The sequence below is a fragment of the Chrysemys picta genome, unplaced genomic scaffold, assembly GCF_011386835.1.
Source record: "Chrysemys picta bellii isolate R12L10 unplaced genomic scaffold, ASM1138683v2 scaf1446, whole genome shotgun sequence".
NCBI lineage: Eukaryota > Metazoa > Chordata > Testudines > Emydidae > Chrysemys > Chrysemys picta.
Window position 1 is genome coordinate 4,573 of NW_027054152.1, and position 11,284 is coordinate 15,856.

Sequence of the window (11,284 nt, forward strand, 5' to 3'; positions counted from 1 at the left end):
CTTCTTTCCCAATACAAATAGCTCTGTGCTTTCGAAGCACATCACATATATTCACACACGTGCAACAGGTGCCTGCTGTAATTTTGCTGGGGTAATCGCCTAATAAAGCCCTGATTTTAGGTGGGGCCAGCAGGCCGTGTTGGAATACAAACAGATTAATAATAATAACAATACAATAATGAACAATACTCCCAAGGGCTCTGTGAAATTACATTGCAATGGGAAGGGAATTTAATTCACCCGTTTCCACTCCCCATCACTAAACCAGTACTGAGTTAAACAGTTAAACAAGAATTGGTTAGGAGTTTATTCATTGCTCTCCTCAGGGCATCCTTCACCTCCTTGTTCCTCAGGCTGTAGATGAGGGGGTTCAACATGGGGATCACCAGCGTGTAAAACACTGAGGCCACTCTGTCTCTCTCTGTGGAATAGCTGGAGGTGGGACATAAATATATGAAGAATTGGGTGCCATAAAACAGGACCACAACGGTCAAGTGGAAAGAGCAGGTGGAGAAGGCTTTATGTCGGCCCTCAGCGGAGCGGATCTGCAGGATAGTGGAGATGATATAAACATAGGAGAGGATGACAGTCACAAAAGTGCCCACTGTAAAGCAGCATGTGAAAACAAACATCACAATCTCATTGATGCGGGTGTCAGAACAGGAGAGCGCCAAGAGTGGGGGGATGTCACAGAAGAAATGACTGATGATGTTGGAGCTGCAGAATGACAGCCGAAATATAAAACTTGTGTATATCATTGAATCCACAATCCCCACAGCGAACGCCCCAGCCACCAACTGTTTACAAAGCTGCATGGACATAGTGACTGTGTAGACCAGCGGCTTACAGATGGCCACATAACGGTCATACGCCATCACAGCCAGCAAGAGGCTCTCAGCATCTGCAAAAGCGATAGAAAGAGACATTTGCACAGCACAGGCAGTTTTAGAAATGCTTTTCCTCTCAGCGAAGAAATTCAACAACATCTTAGGGGAAATTGTCGAGGAAAAGAAAAGGTCACAGAAAGACAAAATACTGAGGAAAAAGTACATGGGGGTGTGGAGTTGGGGATCAATCGTGATTAACAAGATCATTCCCCACCAGGGTGATGACATAAATCAGTAGGAACAGCACAAACAGGGGAACCTGCAGCTCCGGACGATCTGTCAATCCTGAGAGAATGAACTCAGTCGCCTCCGAGTGATTTCCCTTTTCCATCTCCTCTGAACAGAGATCAGGCAGCTACAGAGATGTGGGCAGGTGAATGGTGCGAAAAACATGTCCCTTCTCCTTAATGAAGTGAGTGAAGATAAATGGAGATCAGTTTCTCAATGGACATCAGTACCCGCTCAGGGAAGGGCTTAGTCCACAGAGCCAGATGTTCACAGCTGGTCATTCCAGGTGTTCGATAAGATGCACACACTATGCAAATACAATAACCAGCAGGTTAATCATGCTCCACACACAAACGCTCCTGTTCACTAATCCGAACTGAAAACAGTGACTTGTGACTCTGCTGTGAGAGAATCAGTCTGTAGAGATTATTCCTTAGCTAAAGAAGGGGTGAGAGTAAAGGAGTGTCAATCTTTCTAGTCTCATTGGGCAAGGGGAGCTCTGTGGCTTGGCATGTCGGTTTGGGATGAAGTTGCTTACTGTGCTAATTAAGATTTCTGGCAATTACTTTAGCCGGTATGAAAACCCAGAGAAATAATAGAAAGCACTGGCTTCAATGACTATGTAATTGCCTAATTTTTCCAACTAAGGAGGTTGCTCCTTTATTTGAAGGGGTAGGAGTTGGGGCTGAGGCTTTAAGTGCTGGAGGTCTTGAATTTAATACCTGCTGATCCCCATAGTCTCCGCGTGTGTGTGACTGTAATTCAGGACAAAACCACGTACCTGCTGAGAAGAGAGAGAGAGATGTGGTGGCATTTCTCCAATGACAGAAACTGCCAGTTTGGAGCATTCGGGACATTTTATACTGATATGTGTGATCTATGGGACATGATTCCTGAAGCATCTGGGAATACCTGAGCTCAGAGAGCCATAACACCTAATTAAGGCATTCAGTGAACCAAAGACACCCTCGGTGTATTTGGTGCCCTGGGGATTAATTTGACCTACTCTTTCTTACTGTGTTATTAAATGATGCAATTTCTATCAGAGTTACAGAGTATGAGGTTAGGGGTATATTTCATGCTGCTGTTTTCAGTGCAAGTTGGGTAGAACTGATCCACAAAAGATTTTTTTTCTTTTTTTTTTTTTTGTAGAGACCGAATTCTTTCTCTAAGAACTTAATATTTCGACTCGGAAATACCACGGGGTGCTTCATATACCACACACCAGCAATCTCTTCTATGTTCCATGCTTTCGGGCTGGACTCCATCCCCCCCATGATGCATGATGGTCTCTCCTCTTTCTGAACTGCACTGGAACAACACCAGAGTCCCACAGCCATGGTTTAGGGAGGAGGGGAATTTGGTGGTTTTGATGGAAAGTTGATAATTTCCAGGGAAAAAATAATTTTATGGAAAAAAGAGTTGAATTGAAAATCCAGTTTCCCATCAAAAAAATTTCCCAAGAAAATCGTTCAACCTGCCTTAGCAACAAATTTGGATTCAAAGGGAAAGAAATTTAGATACAGGTGAAATGTATTAATTGTTTGCAGCTGTAGCTGATAGCTTCTCAGTCATTCCTGGATTCAGGACTCATTGTCCTGGCCCCAGTAGGTGGAATGTAAAACCTATAGGACATGTAAGAGTACTCTAGATTATCTAGCGATTTACAGCATGCCATCACCAAGGTATCATTTTTTCCTTCCCTTACTAGGTTATTCCCCAAAGTAGCAAAGATAGGTTTACTCATTGTGCTTGATGAAGACCACATGATGAGCAGAGGAGCTCAGGAGGAGACCACAGCATGCTCCGGACTTCTGCAGTTCACAAAACTATCCCTCTTGCATGCATATTATCTGCACACAGAGCTCAGCTTTAAGATGCTAAATAAATCTATGAGTCAACTAAATAAATCTCATCGCAAATATTAATACAATTTTTTTGATAATGTATGTGATATTATAAGATGACACTGTATCATGTTATTAATACATGTTCCAAACTCAGGATGGCAAACTGGTCTGTCTTAACCAAATAAATGTGGTCTCTGCTTAATTTTGTATCTAAACTGTAACCAGACTCATCAAACAGGAAGGGAAACAAAGGAAGCCCAAAAAGGTGAGGAAAAAGCAGCAGGGAACATCCTTCTACATAGACATTTTGTCTTCTGGTACCAGGTGAGATAGGACTATAAAAAGAAGGGGCACACATCTTAAGGCACCGCTCTCTCTCTCTCTCTCCCCCATTGATTCACTGCCTCTGAAGGGATAAATGAAGCAGCTATTCGACTGGGGGATGGGTCCTGACCTAAGAAGTTTGGTCAGTAAGACTGCTGAAAGCATGTGGTGAGGAAACTTTTGCTTTGAATTTCACATAATTTGTTAACTTAGGCACAAGTGGCATTCTAGCTTTATTTTTCTTGTAACCATGTCTGGCTTCTATGCCTCATTATTTCCCCCCACTTAAAATCTAACTTTGTAGTCAATAAACTTTGCTGTATCTAATCCAGTGTGTTTAAATAGAAGTATCTGAGAAGCTAAGTTGCATGCATATTAGTGCTGTTAAAGAAATAACGGACACTGTAACTTGTATTGTCCAGGAGAGGACTGGGCAGCACAGGACATACATTTCGGGAGGGAAATCAAAGACTGGGGAGTATGTTGGGGTCACCCTGCAGTATAACCAAGGGTGGTGAGAGCCTGAGTGTAACCCAACTATTCCTTGCCAGGCTGCAGTTACACACACATGCTTAGGGTATGGTTTGCATGCTAGACGGTTGCTTGTGAGTGACCCAGGTGGAAGCCACTTCAGCAAGGCATTGCCAGGTTGCAGGCAGGTGTGACACAGCTGCTGATTAGTCTGGGTTGGACCCTGGTATGTCACAACCACCAACCAAGAAACTATCCCAGTAACAGCAAAGGTGTGGTGCTGACTGACAGTAGTGTTCGATTGACATGAAAGGGTGAGGTCACCACAGGGATGGGCCCATGCACTGATCCATAGCCGCAGATGCACAAGGATATTGTGATCATCACCTCCCCGCAAGGAGATCCATGGCAGGCCCAATGATGATTCTTCCCTTCTTAACTATGGTAGCAGAAATTATTTCCCATGGGTGTGCAGGTTTGGCTGTATTATCAGTGCTCCGGGGCATGTCGGTGCCCCCTTCTCAAAAGTTTTGCTAACCTGTGAGGCACTGCAGGCTTTGATTGTATTCGGAGGAAAAACTGATGATACAAGTCAGCTCTATTCTTTGGTATAATCCATGGGGGAGGAGTTACAAAGAATATACTCAAAGTCCTGCTTCCCTGAACACCAGTAGAAACAACCAACAGCCAGCAATCTCTGTATTCAGAAACTCCTAAGTCTGTCACTCCAGGTCTGTGCCCAGGAAACACTATGTCCCTAGTTCCTCTAGGAGTCATGCTCGTAACAGCTTCTTCTGGCTTCTCTGCCTCCTGTGACCTGGAGGTGCCTGGGGCAGTCCTCACTGAAAATGCCAAGGTCAGGGCAGGCTGCAAACAGGAGGATATTCCCCAAACTGATGGTTAATACTGAAGATCTCTGCAGCATTTCTGCAGATGCTTCTACAATATATCTCCGAGCATGCCAGCTCCCTCCCAATTCTTTTGTTAATTTTATTTATTTCCTATAACTTATAGTCTGTGAATCAGAGTGTGACGTTGCATCCCATAATGCTTTATAGAAATATGCTTATGAGTGTAAATATGACATAACTGGAATATGTTTTATGCTAGATAGGCCATGTAACATATCTCTGTAAGGGTTATAATCAACTGGATATATTCATCCTTTTTGTATGCATGTATCATTTTTGTATTTGAAGTCATGAATATTCGCTATGTACTTGTTTGATTTTAAGTAGCCTCAGCGAAGGATTTGGTCAGCTTCCAGAGAATAGACTATTCTCAGTAAGTGCCAAATCAAGAAACACTTAAGCTAACAATGAACTTTGAGAGACCCCAATCCACATCTGAGTTTTCCTGGGAATGTGGCATCGGCCTGTAAGGAACTGAGTCATGTAAGGACATGTGACTTGCCCATGTGACTCCAAAACTCCATCTTGGAGCTGGATTCTGCGTAGGAGAGAGGAAGGGATTTCCACCCACAAGAGAGAGACTATATAAGCCCCTGGGGAAACCCTCCATTTAGACTTCAGCTAGCCTCTCCACCCCAAGGAGATGCCTGAAAGAAACTGGAACAAAGGACAGTAACTTCCAAGATGTGACTGACTGATGGACCCAGACTAGGAGGAAGTCTAGTCTGTAAAAGAGGCTTATTGAATGTGAGATTTACCTGCCTTTAATAACGTGCCTTTAATTTTTACTCTATTAGGTTTAGACTTGCAAGTTTTATTTTATTTTGTTTTGTAATTCACTTATTACTTGGAACCACTTAAATCCTACTTTTTGTATTTAATAAAATCACTTTTTACTTATTAATTGACCCCTAGTATGTATTAATACTTGGGAGGAGGGCAAACAGCTGTGCATCTCTCTCTATCGGTGTTATAGAGGGCGAACAATTTATTGGTTTACCCTGTATAACCTTTATACAAGGTAAAAGGGATTTATTTGGGGGTTGGACTCCACTGGGAGCTGGGTATCTGAGTGCTGGGGACAGGAGCACTTCTTAAGTTGTTTTCAGTGAAGCCTGCAGCTTGTGGAGGACGTGGTTCAGAGTTGGATTTGTGTTTGCATCCGACAAGTGTGTCTGGCTGAAACAAGGGAAGGTACTGAAGTCCCAAGCTGACAGGGAAACCAGGCTCAGAGGTAGCCTCAGCACATCAGGTGGCAGCCCCAAAGAGGTTTCTGCTACCGAACCCATCACACAGAATTTAGGAATAAAATTGCAAAACAATGAGGTGTGCGGGGGAGAGGATAGGAAAAGAACCAATGGACTTCAATTGCAGCAAGGTCGCTTTAGGTTGGACATTAGGAAAAACATCCCAACAGTGAGGGTGGCTAAGCACTGGAATAACTTGCCCAGGAAGGTTGTGGAATCTCCACCACTGGAGATTTTTAAGAGCAGGTTAGACAAACACCTGTCAGGGATGGTCTAGATAATACTTAGAACTGCCATGCGGGCAGGAGACTGGACTAGATGAGATCTCGAGGTCCCTTCCAGTCCTATGATTCTATGATCTCACAAGGAGCAGGGCAAGGGACACACACCTGCCTAGACTTGACATTCAGCTCCACTGTACCCCCCACCACATGCACACACAGAGTGCCCACTGCACACCAAATGCACGCACACACAGAAGCCGCAATACACACACACACACACACACAGAGTCCCCACTACACACACAGACAGAGAGTGCCTACTACACACACCACACACAGTGCCCACTGCACACCAAACACACACACACACACACAGAGTGCCCACTACACACACACAGCCTTATATAGAGCTCAATCAGAATGCAGAATAATCTCTACTGGGAAGCTGGGACAGCTGGAATATTTCCAACTAGCCTGAACAAAAAGAACTGAAGGGGATTCTGCTGCCCTGGCAGGGAGATAGGACTGGATTTCCCAACTGGTCTTTTCCATCGGCAGCTTCACTGAGGCCTGGTTTATGCTTAAAAATTAGATTAATAGAGCTCCGTCGTACGGGGGTGGGGAGGGACTTTTCACACCCTGTGTGAGGGAGTTAGCTTGTACTGACCCTCAGTGTAATTCTTCCATTGATCTAGCTACTGCAATGTGGAAAGCAACTACACTACGGCACTGCTGCACACCATAGCTGAGTCAATGTAATGGCTTTAGTAGAGACACTCCCTGAATCGATGAGGGAGTTTTCCCCCTTCCTATTAAAGCTATTTCTCTCTCCTTTTCCAATCACTCTTCTCCCTCCCTTGGTAAAGCTCTTTCCTTCTTTTGATAGGTAAATATGTTCAGAAGAGTTGAAATTTCTCCTCTCAGGATAATTCCTTCCTTTCCCTCCCATGAATGTCTCCCTGTCATTTCAATTCAAGGCTGAAATGCTCTGAAACTGACTTGTTTGCCAATGACTTAGTGGTACCTCTTTGTTTTCCCTCCCTTCACTTACAATGAGTTGAGAAGGACGGAAGCAGTACCTGCTCAGAACCCTAAAATCAGAACGGTAAAGTTGAATCTTTCCCTGTTTGCTAACCACACCAACATTACCCTTAATACCTCTGGAGCTGCTTCCTGGGATGACTTTGAGACTTGATCCCTGGATCATCTTTGTTCCCAGGAGAACAGGTGTGCACAGCACATGCAATTAATGTTGTGACCGTGTCTTTCCTTGTGGAGATGGAACAGAGAGGTCCAGAGAATCAGCTTGTTTGGATCGCTGTCTCGCCCGTGAGGTCTTTTCAATATGATACGAAACTGAGGTGACTATTCCACTTCATATGTTGGTCACCTCTCCTAAAATATTTTAAAGTCATTTCCCAGGGTTGGGACACAAAAGTATCTAGAAATGGGTGAATTTCTGCTGGATTAATAATTTACTGTAAAAAACAATGCCATTGGGGTTGACCTGAAACTATTCACAAATTTGTTACAAAGTCTCCTAATAGCCTTGTCCCAAAACAATGTTTATGTGGGGGAGGAGGATTTAGGTGCCGGTGACAAAGCAGCCGCCAGTAGGAGGTGGTGATGCTCCCTCTCTTTGTAATTTTTAGCTCAATAGTTAGGATTTTCACCAGTGAGGTGGGAGATCCAGGTTCACTTCCCCCTTCTGTCAAGTGCTGGGCAAAGATGTGCACTTGGGTTTCCTGTATTTCCAGAAAGCATCCCAGCCACTGAGTGCTATTCGAGTCTGTGTTGCTCTCAATCTCTCCTTTCAAAGTTGTCCTATGGTGGATGACTAATTAAATAACCATTGGAACAGAGACATGAAGTTGAGTATGTTGGTGCCCTGAACCACTTGTCTATAGAGTCATTCTCTCTTTCTGGCCCTCTGATTCTTCCTGTGTTTTATCCACAATGCAGCAGCTTCAACAGGAGAGACTGAGGCCATATCTATACTACTGGCAAAATCAAGACTACAGCGATAGATGAAATGGTGTTGATTGAGCAGGTCTGTTGAAGACATGCTAAGTCAATGGGTGGGTACTCCACCTTCCTCAGACACTATGTTCCATCATGGATCTCTCTCAGGGCTGGGCTACACTAACGCTGTTGGATGATCTATGTTACACTACTTCAGTTACATAACTCTCCCGGTGACATAGCACGGTGTGGACACCACTGTAAGTAAGACCAACTTAGTCAACTTGAAGTAGCGTAACTTAGATCAATTTACAGCAGTAGCGTAAACCAATCCTGAGAATGATGCTGGACAGAACATAGCCCAGTTGCCAGGGTACTGTCCGGCAATGTGGGAGACCCACTTTCAAATGGCTTCTCCCCATCAGACAGAGGTGGGATTGACCTGGATCTCCCACATCCCACGGGAGTGATCTAATCATTGGGTTAAAGTTTACAAGGGAAGCAGCGCCATTACTGCCTCTTCCATTCCCATCCATTTTGTCAGTCTGGCCCTACATTGTCGTTGCTTTTACATCGAAAAGTATCCAGGAAGGAAAGGAAATGTTCCATTTCTGGTCATGCTAAATATTTCCTTTGACCCCACTGGACATTTTTTCTTAATGTTTTCCAGTTTGCCAAACATTTAGGGAATTCTCAGTTTTGGTTCAGATTGAACTGAATTTGTTTTTCAATTTTTTGTAACCGCCCATGAACTCAAAAATCAGCTATTGGCCCAGCTCTATCCATTTCTCAGTCACCGTAACCCGAGCTGTACAATTCCCAGAATTCCTATTCTTCAGAGTCAATAGTACTTTCCCACAGAATGAAGAGTAAGAACTCACAGCTAACCTGCTCATGTGGTATAAACATCTAGAGTCTGATATGACTTTTTCTTTCTGGTTCATTTATATGGTAGAGAAAACTCAAGCTTTCCATATTATTTTGTATTCAGTTCAGTGCAGATTCTCACAGAGGACGCACACACACCATGCTCTCTTTTGGAAATGTTACCCTTGTTCTTACTTGTTTTGTTGCTCCCTTAACTTAAAAGAAAATCCATTGGGATGGAAATCACCTTTCTCCTCCACGTGCATGGATACAAACCAGTGACAATCTCTACAACAACCCCATAGGGGACATAAAGGGCTGCAAAGTATCAGGAGGGTGTGCAAACTCCCTTTGATTCAGCCATAGCAATCCCATACTCCATACTTGCAACGGCATAACGAAACCAAACCCACTACAAAGCAGAGGGAGATAGATTAGATGCCCCCCTCTTCTTACGCAATACGAATAGCTCTATGCTTTCGAAGCACACAGATATTCAAACATGTGAAACAGGTGCCTCCAGGAATTTTGCTGTGGAAAACGCCTAATAAAGCTCTGATTTTAGGTGGGGCCTGCAGGCCGTGTTGGAATACAAATAAATTAATAATAATAACAATACAATAATGAACAATACTCCCACGGGCTCTGTCAAATTACATTGCAATGGGCTGGGAATTGAATTCACCTGTTTCCACACCCCATCACTATACAAGTACTGAGTTAAACAGATTCAAGAATCGGTTAGGAGTTTATTCATTGCTTTCCTCAGGGCGTCCTTCACCTCTGTGTTCCTCAGGCTGTAGATGAGGGGGTTCAACATGGGGATCACCAGCGTGTAAAACACTGAGGCCACTTTGTCCGTGTCCATGGAATAGTTGGACGGGGGACGTAAATACATGAAGAGGAGGGTGCCAAAAAACAGGACCACTGCAGTCAAGTGGAAAGTGCAGGTGGAGAAGGCTTTGCGCCGCCCCTCGGCGGAGCGGATCTGCAGGATGGTGGAGGTGATATAGACATAGGAGAGGAGGACAGTCACAAGGCTGCTCACTCCAGTGCAGCACATGAAAGCAAACATCACAATCTCATTGATGCGGGTGTCAGAACAGGAGATTGCCAGCAGTGGGGGGACATCACAGGTGAAATGATTGATGATGTTGGAGTTGCAGAATGACAGCCGAAATGTAAGCCATGTGTGTATCATTGAATCTACCACCCCCACAGCGTACACCCCAGCCACCAGCTGGTTACAAAGCTGCCTGGACATGGTGACCCTATAGAGCAGTGGGTTACAGATGGCCACATAACGGTCATACGCCATCACAGCCAGCAACAGGCACTCAACATCTGTAAAAACGATAGAGAGATACAGTTGCACAGCGCAGGCAATGTAAGAAATGCTTTTCCTCTCGGCTAAGAAATTCAGCAGGAACTTAGGGGAAATCATCGAGGAAAAGCAGAGGTCACAGAAAGACAAATTACTGAGGAAAAAGTACATGGGGGTGTGGAGTCGGGGATCAGTCATTATTAACAAGATTATCCCCCCATTCCCCACCAGGGTGATACCATAAATCAGTAGGAACACCACAAACAGGGGAACCTGGAGCTCCGGACGATCTGTCAATCCCGAGAGAATGAACTCAGTCACCTCCGAGTGATTTCCCTTTTCCATCTCCTCTGAACAGAAATCAGACAGCTACAGAGATGTGGGCAGGTGGATGGTGCAGAAAACGTGTCCCTTCTCTGTAATGAAGTGAGTGAAAATAAACAGAGATCAGTTTCTTAATGCACATCAGTACCCGCTCAGGGAAGGGCTTAATTCACAGAGACAGATGTTCACAGCTGGTCATTCCAGGTGTTTGATAAAATGCACACACTGTGCAAATACAATAACCCGCAGGTTAATCATGTCCCACATACAAACACTCCTATTCACTAATCCAAACTGAAAACAGTGACTTGTGACTCTGCTGTGAGAGAATCAGTCTGAAGAGATTATTCCTTAGCTAAAGAAGGGGTGAGAGTAAAGGAATGTCAATCTTTGTAGTCTCATTGGGCAAGGGGAGCTCTGTGGCTTGGCATGTCGGGTTGGGGTAAACTTGCTTACTGTGCTAACTGAGCTTTTTGGCATTTACTTTAGCCTGTATGAAAACCCAGAGACATAATGGAAAGCACTGGCTAAAGTGACTAAGGAGATTGCTCCTTTGTCTGAAGAGGTAGGAGTTGCGGCTGAGGCTTTAAGTGCTGGAGGTCTTGAATTTAATACCAGCTGATCCCCATAGTCTCCGCGTGTGTGTGACTGTAATTCAGGACAAA

The 11,284-nt window shown here is 44.3% G+C and overlaps 1 protein-coding gene and 1 pseudogene across 1 annotated transcript; both read right to left on the reverse strand.

Annotated features, from left to right (window-relative positions):
• Positions 1–275: 275 nt before the first annotated feature.
• LOC135979951 (olfactory receptor 5AR1-like) lies at positions 276–1,218 on the reverse strand (annotated as a pseudogene).
• An 8,483-nt stretch (positions 1,219–9,701) lies between these two features.
• Positions 9,702–10,640, reverse strand: LOC101941436 (olfactory receptor 8U9-like). Its single transcript, XM_065580064.1, has one exon. The coding sequence runs from the start codon at positions 10,638–10,640 to the stop codon at positions 9,702–9,704; it is 939 nt and encodes a 312-aa protein (XP_065436136.1).
• Positions 10,641–11,284: the final 644 nt, after the last annotated feature.

Excerpts from the sequence above, each read along its gene's own strand:
- LOC101941436 (XM_065580064.1), bottom strand. The coding sequence starts at position 10,640 with ATGGAAAAGGGAAATCACTCGGAGGTGACTGAGTTCATTCTCTCGGGA.